This window comes from Mizuhopecten yessoensis, unplaced genomic scaffold (assembly GCF_002113885.1).
Source record: "Mizuhopecten yessoensis strain PY_sf001 unplaced genomic scaffold, ASM211388v2 scaffold1591, whole genome shotgun sequence".
In the NCBI taxonomy this organism is placed as follows: domain Eukaryota; kingdom Metazoa; phylum Mollusca; class Bivalvia; order Pectinida; family Pectinidae; genus Mizuhopecten; species Mizuhopecten yessoensis.
Window position 1 is genome coordinate 171,465 of NW_018404123.1, and position 25,692 is coordinate 197,156.

At 36.0% G+C, this 25,692-nt stretch overlaps 1 protein-coding gene across 7 annotated transcripts in view; it reads left to right on the top strand.

Annotated features, from left to right (window-relative positions):
• The first annotated feature begins 9,422 nt into the window (after positions 1-9,422).
• LOC110465587 (C2 domain-containing protein 5-like) overlaps positions 9,423-25,692 on the top strand; it is a 77,638-nt gene continuing 61,368 nt past the window's right edge. For 3 of the 7 annotated variants that reach the window (XM_021521525.1, XM_021521565.1, XM_021521573.1), the window contains exons 1-11: positions 10,372-10,524; positions 10,949-11,001; positions 12,244-12,351; positions 12,760-14,175; positions 20,051-20,177; positions 21,139-21,225; positions 21,514-21,554; positions 22,886-23,016; positions 24,019-24,114; positions 24,661-24,816; positions 25,416-25,476. In XM_021521525.1, coding sequence (XP_021377200.1) covers positions 20,088-20,177; positions 21,139-21,225; positions 21,514-21,554; positions 22,886-23,016; positions 24,019-24,114; positions 24,661-24,816; positions 25,416-25,476 — 662 coding nt within the window. In that variant the 5' untranslated portion in view covers positions 10,372-10,524; positions 10,949-11,001; positions 12,244-12,351; positions 12,760-14,175; positions 20,051-20,087. Of the gene's footprint in view, positions 9,539-10,371; positions 10,525-10,948; positions 11,002-12,243; positions 12,352-12,759; positions 14,176-18,731; positions 18,982-19,161; positions 19,493-20,050; positions 20,178-21,138; positions 21,226-21,513; positions 21,555-22,885; positions 23,017-24,018; positions 24,115-24,660; positions 24,817-25,415; positions 25,477-25,692 lie in introns of those variants that run through there. The other 4 variants (XM_021521534.1, XM_021521541.1, XM_021521549.1 and 1 more) reach the window with 4 other exon arrangements.

Consider the following 25,692-nt stretch of genomic DNA (forward strand, 5'->3'; position numbering starts at 1 on the left):
GTGTAAATGTGTATGAGTTGTATGAGATGTTTCCTTCATGAGTTACTTCCCCTTAGCCTTGTGTTAATATGAATAATTTTGTGTTAAATGTTTCATTTCTAACATGTCTAAAATATTATGTCACATTGTTTATTCCACTTTGGCCATCTGTTATTCTATCCAATTGACTATGCATTCTTGTCAATAAAATTTGATGAAATGAACATCATCTACTTATTTTATATTTTTTTCAACTTATCTTTTTTTATAAAGCTGGTATTATATTTAGTAATTAGACATTTTTTGGTTAATCTTGACTTCATTAGTAATAGGGCTATAATGAAAACCTTTAAAGTACATGCATGTTATCATGTCACAATAGATTGATACAGTTAGCATGTCACAATACATCGGTACAGTTATCATGTAACTATAGATAAATACATTTACTATGTCACAATAAATTGGTACATTTATCATGTCACAATAGATGGGTAAATATATAAAGTCACAATAGAGGGGAACATGTATCGTGTCAAAATAGATATGTACATTTATTGTGTCACTATAGATAGGTACAGTTATCATGTCACAATAGATCGGTACATTTATCATGTCATAAAATTGTAATAGATATGTACATTTATAATGTCACAACAGTCAGGTAAAATTAATATGTCATTAATACAGAAAATATTGGATTAGATATTGTAATCCTCGTGTTTTGTTTTACTCTTCCTTTTTACTAGCTTATTATCTTTATTGTAGACGCAATAGCAATACCAATTTATAAGATTAAAGTGTTTTGTTTAAATTTAAGGAACTAAGGAAATTCTGTAAATTGCGTCATTGAAGCTAGAAGACCTGCAAATATTTAAAAACAAATGTTGTGACATCTATTTCTTGAAATTCATTTTGCTGCTGTTTTCATTGATGGAAAGTCTGAACTGGAAATGCAGAAACAATGAAAAATCTGTCATCACATACGTATTTATATGTTAATTGTAATTTGAACCATACAATAGAAATGACATTATATTATTGTTTACCAACCGATGTAATAGTACTATTTTTAAACCGTGATCCGGGCATGTTTAACTCACCTTATTCAGTAGAAACTAAAGCATATCACTTCATTATATATTGTTTTATAGTCATAATCACATAAGCCACATACACAATGTTAGGTGTTGGAGAGACAGTTCAATTACAGGCTAGAAGAGCGTGACCAATCGTATATATAATGACCAGTGCCCAATGTTATGGTTATATAAAACCTAAATGTATTGATATTTCCTTTTAATATAGGAGATACTTCAATAACAGGGCGTAACCAAATAAGAAAAAAAATGTAAATATTTAAATTCTTCTCCCTCCGTACGGATGAAGATATAAAACTAGATCTGGTCTGCAACACTGTAGGCAAAGGAAGCTCCATCTTGTGTAAACGAATGGTGTGCCCTTATGATGCAGGAGGATTCGGTTTAATAAGGAGGAACATACATGTATATCTTTATAAACCTTTTCATTGGAATCACTACTGAATTGTTCTTACATTTAAAGGTTGTAATGGAACGTGTATTTCTGCTTTGCCGAAATAGTAAGTATGCGAACAGGTGCATGTGTTGGTATATTTGTGTTGGATTGATCGTTCTGTATAATCCAATATTATACAAATACGATAAAGAAAGACCCTTATCTGGAGTTTATATATTGTCTTTATTAGGCAATTTCATGTCTTTATTTTAAATAGACAACGACAATGAGGGTATGAAGCATAATCTTTGAAATTGACAGATACCTATGATCGTGACAAGATATATGCCTCGTCAGATTGCAGCATCCGCATAACATAAGCATAACACAGAAATTTCAATAAAATGTATAAGCTGATAGAGTCGAAACAATATGAAAATTAAATACATGACAACATCATGTATACCTTGATACAAATGACAATACTAATTCCAAATTGAATATGATTTATTAGTTAAGAAATATGTTATATCCATTATGTTTACTTTATACTCAACAATGTAGGTATCGAAGGTGTCGAGACGTTTTATGACCATCTTATCCCTTCACAAGCTACGTCAAGCTATGACAAAGGGAACAGTCGGTATTAAAACGTTTCGACATGTTTAATACGAACATTTTTGTGTATAAAGTAAAAAAAAATTGGATAAAACAGATTTCTTAACTAATAAATCATATTCAATTCGGAATTAGTATTGTTACTTATATCAAGTTTGAACTGTATTCTTTGTGATGTTACAAAGACTTCCATCGGTCAATTGGAAAATATAAGGCAGTATACCAAACGGTTACGTCATGCAATTAGCGACAGTGTTACCACAGATATTCATTAATTGTACGTCTTAAAATATGGAAAATGCGGAGTCAAAGCCTCGAAATATAATCATGGTGCTGAAGAACTACGTAAAAAAAGAAAGAACACGTAACGAATATATTACGATAACGTTAAAATACAAGAATAATAATCATCTATAAGCACATGACCAGAGGAAATTTAGGAGACACCAAAAAAAACGATTTATAGGAACCCCGCAAAAAAACAGCAACAAACCCAGGTGTCGTTTGTCAACAATAGTAATGTGTGTTATGGGACCATAACAACATTTGCTAAAGCATTCATTGCTTAAATGTAAGCCTCTCAGAAAAATGAAATTTTAGTACGTAGATCGCTTGTCTTCAACGAGAAAGAAAGAACAAATCATTTACAAAAGAAGAATAAAACAAATCATTATCAGAGTAAATATGTTTATTTTGATATCCAACCATAATGAGTGTAATGAGATAAATGTTACTATAAAGTCGAAGAGTATGTTCCCAGGAGTAGAACTACTTCCTATGTAAATAGATTGTTGGTTTCTCAGCATTCTTGTCAAGAGTATGTTCGCTTAATGATTTACACTCTTCTTTTAAATCTTAAAAATATTTATTGGTGACAGACAATAGTTCAAACTTTTTTGTCTATTTTTAAACTGTTTCAAAAACCCGATGAAAATCAACAACTTTCAGGGACAATATTATTACCATAGGACCGGTAGGAATTTGGACAGTCAAAGCAACGTTTATAGTAAAGTGGTATTGATGGTATGCTGAATGATTTTATGATAATATTTTCTTTGAAATTTTGATTAAATACTTAAAATTATGGAATTCTTGTTCAAAAGTGCTGTGTTAAGAAAGAATACGTCAACGTTAGATATAAAACTTACATTTGAATCATTTCCTTTCACCAGTGATTAAAAAAAAACAATGAAAACATCATTTTTGACACAGAGGTTAGAATCAAGCAATTTACTGTTTTTCTTTTCGTTAAATTACTAGTGCGAGCAATCAATGTGCCAACACATTAGGCTACATTCTGCTTTTCAGTATGGAATTTTGCTCTTACAATAATTCAAATTTGAAATGATATATCATTAAAATGTTGCAAACATCTTTTCAATATAAAAAAAAAACACACACACAATGTAAAACCAAAACTATTAGTTTTTTATACCTGATCTAAAAACAACACTACAGGAGAATACCGATGTGTTAACCACACCATAAAACGAACTAAAATCGGAAAGAATGGGGGCAGTGTGAACAAAGGAATAAAAAGAAACTGACACCCGTCATATGAATCTAAATTGTGCAGGTTAAATTCTAGTCATATTTTCAAAATGAAAACCAGAAAAGAGACAATAAAACCACAAGACATATTGAATAAAATGTCGATATTCATCTCACACAAGGAAATAGATATTTTCGAGGGAGATTATGGTACCGACCATACACATTCATCATGTTTCATCTCTGTCCTCGAACTCACGACCTACGATACCAAAGCGCATAGTCTAGACATATCAGCAGCTCCTACCACTACACAACATCAACTTAAAAAGAAGGTGTCTATGATACAGTGACGACTAAGCCGAATATCTCGACATAGTCATAGTGACAAATCGTCTAGTAATGATATGAGTACATTGTATCTGGATCGCAATGTATACATATAGACCTGGATACGCATTCAACAAATATCAACTATATAAAAGGGAAATATTAAGACAGATTTCCTTGCAATAGAACAAGGTTGATAGGACCTGTTTTCCCGGATGGGTACTCTATTACACTTATCATAAGTAATATATAAACAACTTTTGTGCGGTACAATTTAGTATAAAGCGGCATCAGGAGACACTCGGATTAAGACCAAGTTAAAATGCACAAGAGCATGGTCATACAGCCAATAATACTACATACAAAGATACAAACATGGATGATATTAGATACAACAAAACGTAATAGATGTACAAGAAAGCAAAAACAATATAATTAGGTAGTTATGTTCACAGTCAAAATAAAAATCTTAATAGAAACTACTTTCTAGTAGATGAAGCGAACAATTTCCTGTTAATGTCGCATGTTTATTTCTATTTTTTGGAAAATGTCCTTAAGTTAGAATTATATGTAATGGCCCGTTTTTCTTTTGAAGATGTTGGAGATTGCTTATTGTTTTAAACATGTGCACACTCATTCTGTGCTACCTGTACGGTGTACACGAGTTCGATGTCATACACAAATTGCATGCGGATATGGGAATTCAGCCATTGGGAGTTTTTAATGCCAATATAAAGAATCCATAAAAACAAATTGATAATGTTTTTTCATGGATGATTCCGCAAACTTCATGAAAAGCTAACATTCCTCTGCCCTGATGTATGACAAAATGTAGAATATTCTTTTGATGGATTTGATCACTTGGTGCACTCATCTTGCTATACGGTTGCTGTGGACTCAATTGTCATCTGATCCGTTAGATGGAGGTCCTCGGCCTCCTCCAGCAGTTTGGCATGGCTATGTCCATAATAGATTTCACCATCAAAAACCTAATGTAAGTATGCTACTCGTTGATCTCGAGAAGATAATGTAACAAACCACAGATGATCGGGACAGCTTTCCCACCCCAACCTGTGAAGAAGCAGACTGATGGCACTACATCCAGTAGCACCTTGACGCGATTACCACTAATGACATCCCAATACAGTCCATACAGCTGTTGTAACAAGGTAGCTATGTCTACACATATGCTCATGTAAAAACGTATTTTTGTTTTGTTGCTATATTTCTTTTCTAAGAATATCCGAATCCTGGAGTTGGAGAGGCCATTTCACAAATGACCAACAGACGGCATTGTAACTTTCACGATGGAAGGAATATCAATGTCATTGATGGTTGCGTTGAATCTGAAATCATTAAAATTAAATTGATATAATTCAAACCTAAAGATAAAGTTCACCACTTAATGAATATATCTGATGGTGGGAACAATAGATACATGTTTGAGTAACATATGTATAGGAAGTCGCTACACAAACCTATGTATGCAATACCTAGCAAACACGCGTGCACTAATCACGTAAAATGAAATCATTGTTCATATGTTTTACACATACAAAACATAAATATATTGCTACAAACAGCAACGAAAGAGAATGTCTGGGGAAATGCATGACAATAATTTGTGCTTTTAGTAAAAAGAGAACGAAAACGTGGTGTTATTTTGTCCTCTGAATTCTATATTACATGAATCTACAGTCCGTTGCTTGTAGGTGTTGGTTGTGATAGTGTATAGCTTGATTAATGCCTTCGAAATGATGCAATGAACTCGACTTTTAGGAAGGTGCTATGTCAGTTGTTTTATGTCTCTTTTTCTGAATCTGGTTTGGTTTGGTTTACACTAATTTACAGCAATGGTAATTTGAGGACGTTACAGGTTTTAGTGGTGGAGAAAACAGTAGTGTCTGGAGAATAACATCCGACCTGCCGCCAGTATCCATCAACTGCCAGGGTAGTGATCGTAGACGGCATAGTCTCGTTCAACCAGACGCTTGATCACTTGTTATTCAAGAGTCTGGTCAAACACAGTACTTTAGAATTACCATCAACAGAGGGTAGCGTATATACCTTCGTTTCCGGACGCCATTAAAACATTTCAAAGAATAATGAAATTAATAAAAAAATATACCTGAACAGGCATTCCTGAAGTATCCGTGTATTCACTTTTATCGAGAGCAATGTTAGAAAATGTGTCAAATCTCCAGAATAATGTCATATATTTCCAGTGAATAAATTGTAACTGAGCACAAAGTCAACAATGCTGACTGAGGTTGGAAAAAAGCATGCAAAGCAAGTGAGAGTTTACCTATACACCATTCAAAACACCACAGGTTCTCACTCAGGTAATCTGGCTTGACTTGTATCAATAGTTTTGTTAGCTTCATGAATTATTGTAAAATATTCAATGAAAAAACATGAAATCAATCTTGAGATTTGAAGCATTTTCTTACATTTTTCTTAATAATAGTGAAAACACGGCTACTTCAGGATTGCATTTACAGGTAAGTTTTTTACTGAATTAAAAATTCAATGTAGTTTTGCGCCACTCGAATTCTGACTTCAAAAATTGAAAAGGGTATGTCTTCCCTCGACCAACGAAATCATTTACCAGAATTCTGGTAAGCATTATGACTTCACAAAACGATAGCACTGGGTTTGACCAGACTCTCATATCATTTATAAAGAAATGAATCTGCACCCACACTGACTTACCTGGGACAATGAACCTCAGATGATTTATATATTTGAAGGCTGGATCTGCAGTGGTTTGAGATCGCGCAGGGAATGACAAGTTCTAAGCATGCGCACACGCTCATACCTATGTGTTATGCAATATGTAGGCGCGGGCACTTCCCTGTTGGAGTGACCTTGCATCACTACTGCAAAACAAAACCAATGCCAGCATTATCAGCTTTGTTTATACACTCTTAATGCCACACGTTCTACGCACTTTGTTAGGGCCACTTGTATTTGGTATTCAATTACATTAATATTGTATTGACAAATCGTAAAATAGACCACATTTAAAAGCTATGATAGCCAAAGGAGGGGTGCCAATTTGGGCCTTCAGGTAGCTATCACCGATAAGTTTCAGTGTTTTTATTCACACTTACCTTGGGGTTATGCCATCATGATATGACATGAAATTAAGGTCAGCTTGGAGACCATTCCGAGTAATAAAGGGGCAAAGTGAGGGACCAAACTCACAAATGGTCTCTTTTGACAAAACTGCCTGTTACGTTTTGAAAGTTTCTTCATGCTCTAACTGTACAGGAATAGTTACAAATGTCTCCGAAACAGTCCATGTAGTACTAGTATTAGACATGTCTTTGAGGTAGACCTAGAATGGAGCTCGAAGACCGAAACGTAGACATGAAAACGCGGAGATAGATTTGTATTTTGTTTTGAAAGTAGCGTAAAGGGTTATATTGAGTACACGGACATTTAATATCGTATGGGGACATATTTAAACGATACGTGTATTTCCACAACGCCTGATACTCGTTAAAGTCTTTGTCAGTTCACTTCAAGTCTTGTACAAATGCCTAATATATATAACAGTAGCAATTATACTTCAATGCCTCAGCTAGGGATTGCACCCGGGACCACCGGTCGATTATTCTAAAGCCAAATAAACTGAAGAGAATTTTCTAAACATTTTCCTCATGTTGGTAAATATGGATTATGAAAAGTTCTTTTTAAACAATCAATTATAAGTTTCTATATGACGTTTAGATGACTAGTACGGATTGTATACTGTCATCTTCATCAGACAAATGACAAGTGAAGCGAATACACACAAAGCTGTAAAATGTGTACCAGTTGTCCACAAAATCGATGTCGATTCGGCTACGCTGTAAGCTTATGTACAATAGTTGTTATATATGTACCGAAATGATTCGGTTCAGCTACGCTTTGTTTAATACTTGGTCATAGATGTGCAAGAGTCTATGAGCCCTCTCATCTCGATTTAGAACTGGCCGTATGTGGCGTATTCAGAAGGCTTCCTGTATGTGCCGCTTGAACAGATTGATCTCTCTGTTCATTATTTTAGAGTTATCCCATACAATTACATGATTTTTTTTCTGTGTTTCATTGTCTGTGATTGCCGATTTATCTGTCTGTGACTACTGCTTCTTTTCTGATCTGGTCAATTTACTACCTTCTTGGGTTTCCATATCTTTCCGGTATTCACAAAGGCAGACCCCAAAACGCCTTTCAGTCTCTCCGATATACGATGCGTCGCTGCTTTTGAATTCAATTTTGTATACGCATTCTGCGACGTTTTCTTCAATCAATATTTTTGTGGCTTACAGTATCACTTTCCTTTTAAAGGTATCCATGTTTCTTGAAGCAGAACAGAAATAATATCAACAAAGAAATATCTCCAAAATAGATATTTTCTAAATAAGCTCTAAGGACATATCTATTAGGCGAAACTTGCAGTCATAGTCATTATCAAAACAAACACGCAAGAGTTGGCTTTATCGAAAGGCATTCATGTACATATGGTATACATAGATAACATATGAATAGCAAAGAAGTGTTATGAACAAGTGCGTTTAACGCATGTCTACGTCAATTGAGGCGATATATATTAAAACTCAACTTATTTTTCAAGCAAGAAATAGTAAAAAAAAGTTTTGCCAACATAAACTATCTGTCGTTCTCTAGTGTTTTGTCGCAAGCAACGGACAGGAATCCTCAATACAGATGAAATGAAAAAGAATTTTGAGATGTTCTCTAATTTTACTTCTTTCAGTGTCCGTCTCTGGCTCCGTGGTAGGTCTGCCTAAAAATGAGAAATGTCTATTAACAGCTAGGGTCATTTAAGGACGTGCCTCCATGTGTGTTGTGTAAGCGTGCATGTGTGTATGTGTGTCGAGACATGGTATGTTGGTGTACTTGCCTCCTTGTGATAGCACGGATCTGATGCCGACTTTATTGTGGTATCTCACTGAAATACCAAGCCGAAGGCACCCAGCACAGAATTCCGTCCGGTCACATTATACTGACAACGGGTGAACCAGTTGTTGTCATTTCCGTAAATGCTGAACGTTAAGCAGGGAATAACAACTACCATTTTTAAGGGCTTTGGTATGTCCCAGCCTGGGGACAGAGCCCATTGCCTTCCTCATCTGGACGAACGTTCAGCGTTAAAGCCAAAAGCGAGGTGTTGCCAAGCAAGGCGCAAGGAAATAAAAGGTAGTTAGAAATAGAAAGAAATAGAATACAAATCCGAGATATTGCAATGGGTGCAGCAGATTTATTTTGGTCACTTTTATGTCCCTAAATAAAGGGCACAAAAGCAAATCCCCAATGGATCATATGAAGACGGGTGTTTAGGTAGTCGCCGCCTCAAACAGCAAGTAGTTTGAAAAGAAAGAAGACAGGAAAGAGAAGAAACGACAAAAAATCTAACGGGGGAAGCAGTCAATTCTTGTCTCTTCTATATCCCCTTCGTAGAAGATACGGACGAACACACACACACACACACACACACACCCTTTTCTGAAGGGGCACAACTTGTCTGGTTAATGAAACATGTGTGGACTTTCAGTCACCACCTTCCTCATTTTCCAGAGTCACTACATGTAACTTCGTCATCGTTACTTTCATCATCCTCATTCACAGTATCGTGCAAGTATATATCTACTCATATGTTTAGCAAAGTCATGCCTACTTCTTGGAAATGCATGCTTGTTTAACCTCACTGATACGCATTTGCCTTGACCAGGGGGTGTATTTGGCTTGTTATAATTCAGTTAAATGTTAACTTGGTAGTTTACTCGTGTCACATTCAGATTGTGAGAATTTAGATTTTTAACTGACCCCACTTTAGTGCTCTGGTTTACATTTGATGTAATGTGAAAAAAGTACTGATATTGTCCTTCCGTTTGCTAGCAAGTGTGGACTCAAGCTAATTTATAAGATATGCAGAAAAATAACTACATCTATATCTTCGGCATTAATCACCATTGCCTCCATTCTTCCTGCTTTTTGGATTTGCAAATAGAGAACAGGATTGTGTCTGCATTCAAATTTTTCAATTCTTTCACCAGAGGAGGTATTCAATCAACTTTGCCTGACGGAGTACACAATAGAGTCATTTTCTGTGTACATCAGCTTGAGGGCACACTTGCTATCAAACGAAAGGACAATATCAGTGTTTTTTCACATTACATCGGATGTGAATAGATCTATAACTAACTCCTTATATAATTCTCAATCTTATTGCTACGTCTTTTAAGCATGAGCCTGTAGATTCAAGGGCATAATTTATGTTCAAAGGAAATAAGTCCTTTAATAGCGACAAATCCAAGCGACTAGAGATAACGTGTAAAAGGTTATGTTTGAATACTCTTTAATATATTAATCTAAAAGTATACGTCAACAGTCATAATAGAAAATAGCATACTTGTTTGTGTATTTATTTCTCACGTAATGTGTCTATATTACACACGACATTCTCGGTTTAAGATCACTTCCGGTACAGGGCGGGTATCCGGTCGTGATAAATCGTTTATTGTTACAATGTAGAAGGACTGAGTAACTTTAAGCATTTCTTAAATGTTTCTCCATAAACATGATTGTGAGGTGGTGTTTAAAAGTGTGACTTCAGTTTGCAAGGTATGTGTGTATAACTTTACATAACATGCTCGTTTCAGTTAGTACATAAAGCGTTTAAAAGTTCCAAAGTGTCCTGAAAGCACCATCGTATCTAACTTAAATATTGAACAGTATTATTATACTGATATCACGTTACTCATAATAAAATAATCAATGTTTATTATCACGTCTCTAAATTTATTGTCACTTGATGCCATAAAACTTTGATTCACAATGCGATATTATCGGCAATTAGAATGTTCCACTTGTTAGTGCCAATATTTCTGAAGCTTATTCATTTTGCAACCGTTGTGCCATAGATTGTCCTATTTTTTGCATATTTTTATTACAAATATAAACATATGTCTCTTGATATTTGTTTACTGTACAGTAGAGGATGTATCACTGTTATACAAAAGGTTTGTTTTGTTTGTATTTTTCCGAGGTGACATAGACATGGAAGCGACGCCATCCACAAGCACAGCTAGTTCCAAAGGGGTAGGTATACCATGTAGTATACCATATGTAAGTGTTCTTGTCTAGATATACTGTCGACAGCTTCAGATGATATAAGCTGTCCTGTATAATCGTTAAAGGCCTAGTTCAGGTCTTTGTCTTACAACAACACTGTTCTTCATAGTGACAAATCTACTTAGGCCACTTTTACCATTCATACGGTAACCGATCTGTCTCATCACTTTTTACTAATTCTTTTCACTTCTGCTTTTGTCAAATATAAGTCGTGCAGAGAATTATAAACATGTTGGCCAATCAAAAGTTGTGTTCTTCCAGGGATGCTTTACTCATAATGAGATTCCAACATACATTAATACCATTATGAAATACTTTTAATATCTAGACATTCGAAGGGGGAAACACTTTTTAAAATGTTACTTTGTTGTTGCGTGAATTAATACGAAGTTAATATTTGTATTGCACCATATTACATTTCGTACATTTAGGAGTCATGAGTGGAACTGTAGTAAAGGTCAAATGAATCTAAATCTAATTTCCGAAATATGTGTAGAAGCCTTAAGGAAGGCGTGACTATGAAATCGCTTATCACGTTACAGATTAACAACATTTTGATACAGCAGATAAATGAGCGTACATACTTTTGGTAACCTACATACTTCAGTAATTACTTAGATTCACGGTTTACATTGTGGTACATGTGGGGTTGAAAGAACCTCTCTACTATCACAAACATCTTATTTCGGCTTGGACATTTTGTGGGAGAGTTTGGGTGGTATTTTGGTGAGGAAGTATCTGGAGGGGGTCTTCTGATGGGGGTATTTTGATGGAGTATTTATGTGGGTTATTTTGGTGTGTTTTTTTTATGTAGGGGTATTCAGAAGCGGGTAATTTGGTGGGGGTATTGGATGGGAGAATTTTGGTTTTAGTATTTAAGTGGGGGAAATTTGATGGGGATTTCGAAGTGGGTGCTTTCGTGTTGAAAATGAGTTCATTTTGTCCTGGAGAGCTAACGCCGGAGTTTATCTTCTGTTATTTATGCATTGCAACACTTTCAATGTTTATTTTTAAATAATTATCTCATCTCTAACTGTGCACTTGACCAGAAAGCATGTTATTATCTTGGTTAAGATTTTTTTTCATATAATTATATATTACTTCTGTTCCAACCTGACCTCGGTTCATGTAGTATGTTACAAGAAGGATATAATAATCATCAACTTGAATTGTATTTAACTATTAGATAAATCATTTTATACTTTTCAGTCCAATTGGAAGAAACGACAAGTACACTACTACATGATGCCCGCCGTCTTTGTTACGCTGTTTTGCTTCTGGCCCACCGGCATCATGGCCATCATGAAAGTCACAGATGTAAGTATACTCTATTGAATAGGTCATAGGTGGCTATTCCAATGAAGAAGTAATTAAATGGCATCACAATATCCTAGTGATATCTTGAGGTGGGCAAACTTCGTATGCAAGCATGTTTTTACAAGACTTCGGTCGTCAGGTATAGAGCCTAAAGACCTGTGTACACATAGAATTTCAATATTAGACATCGTCACACCTACACTTCCTCATAAGTTATTCTTATTACAAGTTGTTTGTGTGCACGTTATTGAAGTTGTTTTAAAAATCGAAGATATTTTTCAGAACAAAAACAATGTCTGTCATATTTAATTATATTTAGATTAATGAGATTGGCGACTCATATGAGATATGTTATTTCAATTTTTTCAACTGACTTTTCAGCTAATGTCGCGGAGTACTTTTTTGTAGATTGATGACGCTAGGAGGCGGGGAGACGCAATGTACCTCCAGACGAGTAAGAGTGCCGCTTTAAAGTGGATAGGCATGTCAGTATTGTTTGGAGTGGTAGTTCTCTCCTCTTTGGGCTCCATCATAGGATGGCAAATATTCCACAAATTGTGAGGACCAGAACTGGAAGTGAATAGATTCTTTGTTATTTAATAATAATTTCGCATGATGCAAAACAGTCAAATGCCATTTGACTCTGATTTGGTTATACATTCAGCATCATTTTATATTTTTAGATATATTCAAAACAAAAAGTACTTGACATTACCCATGTAAGTCGATCACATAAGCATACCTAGTGTATGTATGCGGGAATGTGATGAATAGTGAATATCAACGACCAAAATTCTGGCAGCAATTTATTTGGTTCTTCCGTTGCCTTTTTCCTGGTGCTGTTGTAACATGGATGAAAATAAAGTATCATGGACAAACAACTCTTCAATCTTTGAAACACGCTCGATTTTTTTTTATTTCTTGACAATGACGACCGTTTGGTAGCGTTATAAACACTACTTACAGTCCGATTTTGTTACTGCAGTGTATTAAATAACCATGTGTAAGGAGGCCAGGAGACAGCAGTGACGTTTTCAAAATAAATTATCACATTCTGCCATTAGGACATTAACATTTCGGACGGGCCAGTGAAGATACACGGAAGATTGTTCAATCTAACATCTCTGTAGCCCAGATTCCTGGTGTTCCGTCACAATTCCTCTTACCTACAGTAACACCCTTAATGCCATGTTACAATTCATGATTGAACAACGTGGTAGTGTGGAAGCTGATCATGACTAAAGCTGACATTCTACATGAAGAACGCTAAGCGCTTTATGGAATTTGACATGTTCACGTTCGCAAATGAAATCAGTTCGATGCTTAATAGCTGGATTTTGTTTGTTTTTCATCGTTTTCGAATACATTTAACGATAATTGAAGTGGAAAGTTGACATTGTTTATTATTTTGTTTTTAGTATCCTACTGTGACAATCTGACAGAAAAGATAAATCGACTCTATGAATTTTCGCTCGAGACACGTACTCTCAAATAATCTCGCTTTTGGGACAATACAAAAAGACATATTTAGATGGAATTATCTTTATAAGTGGTATTTTTGCTGTCATGAAAATAGGCCGGCAAACTTCGATTTGTAATTTTCAAAGACATATGAAAGAAATTCTCAAGTTAAACAATTATTTCGTGAGTTACTCCATGAGTTACATCGTGAGTTACCAAGTGAGTAAACCCGTGGGGTACTTCGTGAGTTACCCCGTGAACTATCCCGTGAGTTACATCATGAGTTACCTTGCAAGTTACCCAGTGAGTTACATCCTGAGTTATGCCGTGAGTTAGTCTGTGAGTTACGCCGTGAGTTACGCCGTAAGTTACACCGTGAGTTTCAATGTGTGTTACGCCGTAAATAACACTGTGAGTTACACAATTACACCGTGAGTCACACCGTGAGTTACGTCGTGTGTTACGCCGTAAGTTACACTGTGAGTATACGCCGTAAGTTACACTGTGAATATACGCCGTAAGTTACACTGTGAGTATATGCCGTAAGTTACACTGTGAGTATACGCCGTGAGTTTCAATGTGAGTATACGCCGTAAGTTACACTGTGAGTATACGCCGTGAGTTTCAATGTGAGTTTACGCCGTAAGTTACACTGAGTATACGCCGTAAGTTACACTGTGAGTATACGCCGTGAGTTTCAATGTGAGTATACGCCGTAAGTTACACTGTGAGTATACGCCGTAAGTTACACTGTGAGTATACGCCGTGAGTTTCAATGTGAATATACGCCGTAAGTTACACTGTGAGTATTATCCGTAAGGTTGATACTGTGAGTATACGCCGTAAGTTACACTGTGAGTTACATCGTGAGTTAGTAGTAAGTTAATTTGAAACATAAAGATCAGCGTTGATAATGACCCAAATTTAACATGTACGTCTAAAGGTAGTATGGCATGACCAAGGTTGATACTGTACTACAACCCCATTGAATTCGGATAAGTGGTGCTTCTCTTCAAGCATTGCATATATGTAACAGGAACCTGCAAATGAAACGGCCATCTCGGATTCGAACCCGAGACTTCCGAACTCTGGAAATGTACTCAACAAAATGAGCGAAGTATATACCTGATCACCGGCGACCGACCCGATCCAGTTCTGCTACAGTCCCTCCCTCCATCAAAAAAGTCTTCGGCCCTGAAGCTACGAGTGACCACCTACAACATTCCGTGTGTTTATGTTGTTGTTAGTGAAACCATCCAAATGGCGAGATCGGGATGCGAACTTAGGACCTCTGAACTCTAGACAGACACTTTACCTTATAAACAGCGTTCGACCCAGTCCAGTTCCACGACATTTGAATAATCTAACTATATATAATTGTTATGCTTGATTAAGTTTTGCTTCAAGGCATGCGTGAAAATACTTATTATGATGGCAAAAATGCAATTCCTACCACTTGTTCGTTCTTTAAAAAAATTAAGAAAGAGGGGATTCCTTGAATTTTTTAAATTTCAAACGCAGATCAAGAACCTATTTTTCCCATATTTGAAATACGCATCAAAGATAAAGTGATTTATGGGGATAATTAGAATAAGAAACTAAAAGTAACAAAAGATACTTACCCAGGCTATTAATTCCACATTCAGTAGTTATAATGTGAATCTATATTGGTACTAGGAATACGACGTAAGGCAGTAAATGTTTAAACATATAGTTTGTCGATGCAGATAATCAGACAAGTAAACATTGTACTGCACCATATGTCCATTTCATCCATTTAGGAATCACAGCGGTGCTAAAGGTGAAAATGAATACAATTTAATATATTTTGAAACACACCTAGAAATACAGCGAAAGGTGCATTTCATACTCCTTAATATGTTACTTTGAAACTTTTGGTTATAACAGATAACATTATCGTTAAACTGTGCTATTTCTCAAAAGCCAGAATAAAGTCCAGCTACGGCCAAAATCGGGGACTGATAGTCTACCAGTAGAGTCAACCATATCGTCGCCTTGTTAACAAGATAACTAGGACTATTAGCATTAGCATCAACCTCCAGAACGCCATCCTCGATACTCCAGGGGTTACGCTCACTTTCGCTCTCTGCTCCTCTGAAATATGTCATAGAATAAGTGAAGGCACGCGGCTGGCTATTTGATTGGTCTTAGGTAAAACAAATCCTAACCAATCACTTAGGCTGATGTCTGTCCATTGAATACTACAGAGGAGCAACATCCGACTTCAAAGCCATTAAGGTTTACCGTTACACGACCGCGATATTCTTTTGTTGTACTTCAAAGGATCAAACTAGTCTTCTCGTCTCATCCACCGGGTGGTCACACTGAGCCTTCAATTTTGCTATGAAATATTCCAGGGGTGCAGAGAGCGAAAATGAGCGTAACTCCGTCAGTATCGAGGTTGCCAGAACGTAAAAACACGAATAACTCCTTTCCGTTAACTTGATTACCCTCTGTATAGCAAAAATGGTTATCACACTACCAAACTCTATGACAAACCTGTCACTTCAATTGGACGATCATGGATAATTAACTTTCCTTTCCTCGGTAGTAACATACGAGCTTCCCTACCGACAGATTTTTCTTGTCTCGCCCTCCTCTCTGATCAATTGAGCGTGCCCTTAACTACTGACAAGCAACCGCCTGGGGTAAACAAATATGAAGTGTGCAGTAAGGTGTTTAAACAAAAGTCATCACTACTAAGACGCAAAAGAGCATTTCACGGAGACTCACAACAACATTCCTGCTCACATTGTGAAACAACATTTAACCGTAAAGATAACTTTATCAGAAACCTCAAATCGCATAAGGAAAATACACCTCTAAAATAAGAAAAGAAAAGCAGATTAAATGAACGACAGTAATCATTAAAAAACCTAGAAGAGACAAAAGATTGATGTAAATGAAACTCATATTATTGCTAATGAAGGCAGGTGCATATGGGGTTCACGATTGAAGAGCTTACGTGATTTCAGTGAAAATAAAACAAAAACGTTTGAAATATTGCCTGCAGAAGCAACAGTTATCAAATTGACATCTTTCATTATAATAATTAAAATCGTCCTAGATTTTAAGCTAAGTTTATTTCCGATACATCGGATCTGTAGTATATGTGTACAGATATGACAGTTCGTTTATGGACATTACATATGTTTATCAAATTATTATGTAAGTCCCGTAATTATATTTAAGTTCTTGGTCAATCCAATGTCTATCGAGTCTGTTTTTAAATATATTTGTTGACAGTGCTGACGACTGTTCCGTAATTTAACAACTCGTCAGAGTGGGAAATTCATTCTCAAAGTTCTGTGCATAAAGTTTTTTGAATTCCCCCTTTCAGAAAAGTCCTGCCACAAATCAAGGAAAAAAGGACGCTTTTTGATCCTTTGTGCCACTCGTAATCTTTACTCTATCAGTTATTATTCGTAGACTTTAGAACTGACAGTAGGTCTTATATATAAAAAAAACAACCAAGAGGCCCATGGGCCTTAACGGTCACCTGATATATTTATACAGAGAGTTGATTTTTGTTTTTAACATGAACAGAAATATTATTTAAAGTGATAAAAAAAAAACAATAAAACCACCTTATTCAATATCTAGCATGCAGATTTAAGACTGAAAAGTATTTGAAACTAGTACCTCTGATTCTAAACAAGGAAAATGAAGAAATTTTATTTTAGCACACAGACTCCATTTGGCCTCACCCTACAGCCCTTGGGGTAGGGATGGCTCAAAATTTACAAAGTATCAAACTGTCAACTTAGGGTTATAATTCCAATCAAGTTATCAACATGTAATATTCAAAGTATCATTTGCCATTATAAACCATAACAAATTTTGCCCCCCCCCCCCCTTCCCCAGGGGTTAACGTGAGACCCCAGGGTCATGAAATTCACAATTTTGGTAAAGCACCTTAAGACCCTTCCATCTATGAAGAGTATTTGATTCTACCATATCTGGGTCTTGAGAAGAAGATTTTTGTAATTTTAGTCAATTCAACTCTTTTTGGCCCCACCCATCAGCCCCGGGGCGTCAGTCAGGCTCATATGTGCATACCATCAACCTGCTACCAAATACTGATAATGCTAACCCAAATTGAATTACTTCCAATTGCAATTAACCAATTTTGGTCCAAAATGTGATTTCCCTATATAAACTATAGCAAAGTTTACCCCCTCCCCAGGGGGAAACGTGACACCCCAGGATCATGAAATTCACAATTTTGGTAAAGCATCTTAAGACCCTTCAATCTATGAAGGGTATTTCATTCTACCATATCTGGGTCTTGAGAAGAAGATTTTTGAAATTTCAGTAAGTTCAACTCTTTTTGGCCCCTCCCATTAGCCCCGGGGGGTCAGTCAGGGCTCATATGTGCATACCATCAACCTGCTACCAAATACTGATAATGCTAACCCAAATTGAATTACTTCCAATAGCAATTAAACAAATTTTGGTCCAAAATGTGATTTCCCTATATAAACTATAGTAAAGTTTACCCCCTCCCCAGGGGGAAACGTGACACCCCAGGGTCATGAAATTCACAATTTTGGTAAAGCACCTTAAGACCCTTCAATCTATGAAGAGTATTTGATTCTACCATATCTGGGTTTTGAGAAGAAGATTTTTGAAACTTTAGTCAATTTTACCCTTTTTGGTCCCGCCCCTCAGGCCCCTGGGGGCTGGGGACCATATTATTCACAATTTTAGTTGACCTTTGGCCATGGAAGGTTTCTGCAAAATTTCAATGGAATTGGTTTAGGGGCTGGGGACCATATTATTCACATGTAAATTGTTTACGGACGCACGACGGACGACGGACGACGGACGCACGACGGACGACGGACGACGGACGACGACGGACAAAAGGCGATTGCAATAGGTCACTTGAGACTTTGTCTCAGGTGACCTAAAAAAAAAACTAAAAAAAACAACGCTTTATTCACCTGAATAATATGTACGTGATGTGTTTTTACTGGGGCGAAGCTGTGTAAACCAATCACGCATAAATCGAACATAAAAGACACACGCATTTCGCTCTTCCTCTATTCCTACCATAATAGACTACGACTACAAATACAGTTAGTAATGGCTGATCAGAACATATTGTAAACACGAGCTGTAAACACCGGTGGTTAAACGAGTTCAGTAAGTGTCCGTCAATATTTTAACGCCATCGCATTCATTAAGTATCCCCTGCATATCTTTCTTACTCGTCTGATCGCAAGAAGAACGACTGAACTAGAATTTTTAAGAGAAATTTGCTGTCACTTTTTAGACCAGACTTGAGACAGTGCCATTGAGTTTGTCGTATTGCAGAGGTCGTGACAGCACCATACTACTTAAAATGTTTAGTACATTGACAGTTGTAATTTGGGAACACATGCAATTTTACGTTGTTGGGCATTTATTTATATCGATATTAGGAACATGATTTTCATATTTTAATGACCTAATCTGGTTGGACGCTTGGGTTTTGAATATATGTCCATTTGACATGTGTTTTGACCCTTCAGATTTCAGGGAAAAGGTTACATGACTTCTGAAATCGCGAAATGTCAAGGGTCAGTTGAAGCCCCTGTCTCGAGTATTGCTACAGTGTTGTCCGGATACAATGCATCAGGTCAGAGGGAATGATTTGCTTTCGCTGACTGAATGTGTAGGTTACAATCTTGAACTTGATAAAATATTTTATTTGCTTACAAATTGATAAACTAATGATGGTTAAATTACTTTCCGAATTTAGTTTTATTGCTGGGAAATAACAAAGTATATTCTGTACATGAGAGTGTAATTTACCAGTCAGTGGGAGGTTGACATCACAGAAAACCTATTTAGTCTGCAGAAACTGCTGAAGTCATCTAATCTGTATCTCGTTTTTCTGTTTACAAATTCTAACCAATGTGCTTTTCCCATCTGTTCAATTATGCAATGTAAAATGTGAAAATGGTGGTGACTGTAATTTTGATGAAATCAGAAAATGACCATTTCCAGTTTAGCCATTTCATTTCAGTTGCAATTAAGGTACATTTGCCAAAAATAAAATCAGAAAGAAATGCATATATATGAATTCATCTATTAGGAACTAACGAATAAATGCTTGGAATGCTTCAAGTACAGATTTGATATTTCAATAAAGGGAAAGTTGTTCTCATAATATTGCTGTAAATGAAATGTTGGTACATGTACAACATTGCTTTTAACTGAATTTCAACAGAATCATAACAGCAGGGGATCTTGATAGTCCAAACAAGATGCCAGGAAAGTTGAAGGTTCGTGTGGTCAGTGGACGGAGCTTGCCAATAATGGACCGATCAACGGACCTAACAGATGCCTTCGTAGAGGTATATGATATATCCTACCTTATGTATGTTATATTAAGATTCCGGTTTTGCATTCTGGTACTACATAGTTAACTGGTGAAAGGAATCGGTCATTAATCAAATAACATGTAATTATCGGATAGAATTAAGTCATAGTTGGTATGTATTCAATGAATGAACAGTTAATAAGATGCAATAGGGGGAGGTACGCATAGGGTTTGCATCTGTTGTCAGTCTGGTGAATCTGCTTTAATTTGTGATTGAATTTTTTTGGTAATGATAGTTATGAGGCAACAACTGCAGTCCTCTCTAGACCTCGCCTTTTTCGTCAGATTACAAAGATTTCTACCCTAAATTATGGTGAATAGCACGGAAAGTAACAAATCCCTGTCTGTAAATCATAAAGAACAACAATTGTACTTAAAAATGTAATACAAGTGTGAGAAGTAAACAACCTAATTACTTCCCACAAAGGGCTCATACTTCACACTTGAACTCCATGTTACAAAAGTGCATTTTCTGGTCTATTTTACAAAAATTCTGTTGGTTAAACAATATTTCTGTAATCTTCAATGAAATCTAGCAAATTTAAGTTGAGAAAAAACATATCTTAGAAAAGATATTTTATACAACTGGAGATTGATCTTAACTGCTGTTGTGGCATAAATAGGGAGGAAAATGATTAAGTTTTAAATGTTTACGGGTAATTAGCTGTATTACTACTCAGAAAGAATAATGAAACTATGTAATTGCCTGTCATCTGCCGTTGTGTGTCAGTCTGAAAACCTTCAGATAACATCTTTTAATTCACTGTTGGATGCTCACTCTCATTCTATAAGGGGATCCTGACCTAAGCTGTTTTGACTGATGATTTGTTGAATTTACACAATGATACCACTGCTGGTTGACATGGTACAATTAAAAAAGATATTGCAACAAAGTTACTTTTCAACTAATATTGGTTATTATTGTATTTTTACAGGTTAGATTTGGAAATGAGGCATTTAAAACTGATGTCTGTAAGCGATCTTTAAACCCACAGTGGGCCTCAGAATGGTTCAAATTTGAGGTATGCTACACATATAAGTCTTACACTCAATTGTTTTTATTAACCATCCATGGCATATTAGTTGTATAAACCTAAGAAGGAAATGTATAAACCTAAGAAGGAAATAAGATTAATTTGATATATCATTTATAATGATAATTCAGAGATTTGTTTCTGCACTTTAACACCGACAAGTATCCATAGTAAGTTCCCTGGTGCTTTTATATTTAAAAACTAATTTGTTCATGCAATGAAAATATTTTCTACAATGTATTGTAACAATAAGGGCTTAACTTGTTATTTGTACAGGTAGAAGACGAGTCCCTCCAGGATGACCCATTAGAACTCAGGTGAGTTGCTTGTCATATCTTTCTGACTTAATGATGATATTTTCATCTGAAATAGTTTTTTCACACAAATGAGTAAGAGTTATAAGTTAACAATTTGAAACAACATTGTAACCCAAAAAATAACAATTAAGCACTTCTTTTGAAGAATGGACAGGCCTAGAGTCATAATATTTAGGTGATTGCTTCATTGGTAAGAGCCCAACAAAGTTTGAGAACAAAAATGACCTTGACCTTCTTTCAAGGTCACCGGGGTCAAATATGTCAAACACTTTAAACGACTTCTTCTGAAGAACTGAATAGTATAGAATCTTGATATGTGGCTGGTAGTTTCTTGAGATACTGAGCCCATCAAAGTTTGAAAGTGAAAATGACCTCAACCTACTTTCAAGGTCACGGGGATCAAATATGACAAACACTTTAAACAACTTCTTCTTAAGAACTGAAAGGTATAGAATCTTAAAATTTGGCTGGTAGCTTCTTGGGATGGAGTCTGATAAAGTTTGAGAATGAAAATGACCTTGACACACTATCAAGGTCACAGGGGTCAAATATGTCAAACTCTTCAAACGATTTCTTATGTAGGACTGAAAGGTATAGAAACTTAGTATTAGGTTGATGGCTTCTTTGGATGGAGCCCGCCAAAGTTTTAGAATGAAAATGACCTCAACCTACTTTCAAGGTCACATGGTCAGATATAGCAAAAACTGCAAACAGCTTCTTTTGAAGAAGTGAATAATAATACTTAACAAGTAGCTTCAAATTCCTTAGATGAAGCCAAACAAAGTTTGCGATTGAACATGACCTTAACCTACTATCAAGGGACCCAATAAGGTTAGGGTTGTGCTGAGAGACAGAGCCAATATTTGGAAATATTTGTAGTACAGTGTAGTATTTAATGAGAATATTTTGCAATGACTGCTTAAATATCCAGGTGAGTAATACAAGCCCTCTGGGCCTCTTGTTAATGTCAGAGGGATGTTAATCAATGATTTTCATATTGGCTGAGTGATCAAGTCTGTTTTTAGCAAAGGGCCAGTATGATAGAGTAAGGCCTTACAAGGGCCAGTATGATAGAGTAAGGCCTTACAAGGGCCAGTATGATAGAATAAGGCCTTATAAGGGCCAGTATGATAGAGTAAGGCCTTATTAGGGCCAGTATGATAGAGTAAGGCCTTACAAGGGCCAGTATGATAGAGTAAGGCCTTATAAGGGCCAGTATGATAGAGTAAGGCCTTATAATTGACTAAATATGAAAATCACTGATTAACAATCCCTTTTAGATTAATTTTCGACTGGACTAATTGAGTTTTGTCAATTATTTCACATTGAAGGGTTCTGGACCATGATACATACAGTGCCCATGATGCTATAGGCAAGGTCTACATTGACCTGAACCCCCTCCTCACCAAGGACAACCCCCACATCATCAGTGGCTGGTTCCCAATTTATGACACCATGCACGGTGAGTGACATTCTTCACAGCTATATCTATTAATGAGCCTATGGGGCAAAGAAGTAATTCCAACAGTGTGGACAAGTTAAGGTTGTCAAATTTTCGGAGCGATCCGCTCCTTCATATACATCATATTACAAGAAGATAGAACTGATATACTATAATTGAAAATATATCTATTATATAAAACCAATAGTCCCCTCGGCTAAAGACAGCCGAAGGCAGGAATTAAGCTGAGAGCATCGCAGACAAGGAACACTGATAGTCTAAATATCAGAACGCTCGCTGGCTCTGCTCTTTAGCGAAAATGCACTAAGACGACTCGCTCAATGAAACACAACGACGACCCGCCAAATGATAACCAAAATCGGAGAAGAATCCCTCTAGAAATCTCTTCAACTACTAAATATATGTAGAGGACCTATTCTTGCGCAAGATGCACTGTCACCTAGCCTAGATACATATATGTACATGTATTTTATGTTATCAGACTGTCTCAATTTAACCTGACCAGTCACAGTGGTTATATGTAATGTGTGCATTCAACCAAAGATTACCCAGTAACATAGGTTTCCAGACTAGTACAATTATCTCTCAATTATATGTAGACAACCTACATAATACAGTAGGTCAGGACTGCCGTTTTCTGCACAGAATTCCTTCTGGGTCATTTAGTTAAGGTCTGTTATTGCTCAGAATGTACAATGGATGATTTCGTTTCACTAATGAGAGACACTGCATCTATTGTTGCTCAAATAGGGAAAATTGAAGTAATTTTACATCTAATTATATAGGGAACATAATTCCAATATTACAAAGAACCATCACAAATGCTTTTGCATGAAGTATCTTTGTGATAACAGTTAATGTTATGATTCTATGGTGTCTGACATTGAGCCCAGGAATCCAAACTTGTGAAAGGAAAAGTTTTCTATTTCATGTACTACATATATATACAATTAGTTTTGGATCTGAATCCTCACCCTTTTTATGTGCTTATTTTTATTTCAGGGATCAGAGGTGAACTCAATGTCATTGTCAAGGTCGACCTGTTCAGCGACTTCAACAAGTTTCGACAGTCTTCATGTGGAGTTCAATTTTTCAGCAGTGAGTTGTTTCCCTTGTATTTTATTTTTTTTACTTTGGATTTCATTTCTTGACTTAAAAATATCCATCATCAGGTAGAAGTTTCTCAATTGATCAAAGATTAAAATTTGACAAGAAAACCAATGTTATAATAATAAATTATTCAGTTGATAATGGATGAGACTGTTTACACATGTATTGCTTGTAGTTCCTTTTAGACCATACAAAATACATTAAAAACTATATCTGTTGCTCTTTCACTCGCTACTTAGCATCTGGTAGGTAGACCCAAATTTTGTCTGTTGGGATATGTATAGAAATACCTTTTCCCATTATATCATGAAGTCTGGAGTGTTTGATAACATTATAACCTCAATGTGCCTACTGGCACATGTACAGGAACAAGTTGTTTTGGGCCTTTGAACAGTCTTAAACTATTGTTATAGCTCTTATTTATGTCATTAATATCAATTAAAAGCAGTCAGCTGTTGGAGATATACTTTTGGAATGTTGCTAGTGTTAGCTAAAGCACAAATCAGGTATCATTGATTGCTTTGTTTGTTACAGCTGCTGAGGTACCCTGTGGATACCGACTCCAGATGATCCATGGTTTTGTGGAGGAGTTGGTTGTTAATGACGACCCCGAGTATCAGTGGATTGATAAGATACGCACACCTCGTGCATCCAATGAGGCCAGACAGAGGCTCTTCTCCAGGCTCTCAGGTTACCATAGCAACAGTTCTATGTTCTCAAATTGTGAAAGAAAACCTGTGTTACTTTTGTTTATGGTATAACAAAGGCTCATCTTTAGTTAAAGCAACTTTATCAGAGGGCAAAATTTACTTTGGTCCTAGCACGCAAATTGTTTATCAGATTGCATGATCTGTTGTAAGTTAACACATTGAACTACTTTCAGTTGGCATTCATAGGCACTATGAATGCCAACTGAAAGCAGTTCAATACTAATATTTACCATTTTTGGAATATATTGCTCATAGGAAAATAACTTATAAAAATTCAGCATTAAGCTCAAACTGGTGTATGTATCATATATGCTTTTTCAATGAATAGAACAGCCATCTGTCCATTGGGGATCATTGGAATCCAAACATTACAATTATGTTGTCATAATAATAACAATTGGGTCATGGCATTCATAGCCAACATGAATGCCACCTGAACTTTGTTTTCAGTGGCGGTGCTATAGAGTGATTAATCTTCTTAAGTGTCAATCAAACTATCTAGTTTGTTGCATATTCTGATTCTCTATTTTTCTAAGCTCAGATATCGTCAACTTGTATCTCTCTCACATTGTTTTCTAGGAGAATTGCAGAGGAAGATTGGACTGAAAGTTTTAGAGCTCAGTGGTAATTCTGTAATAGGGTAAGTAGTAGGTAAATTATTAACTGGTGTACAAACATCTCCATATCAACCACTTCTATACAGAATGAATACTGGAGGTTAAAAGTAGTAGGTAAATTATTAACTGGTGTACAAACATCTCCATATCAACCACTTTACAGAATGAAGTCTGGAGGTTAAAAGTAGTAGGCAAATTATTAACTGGTGTACAAACATCTCCATATCAACCGCTTCTAT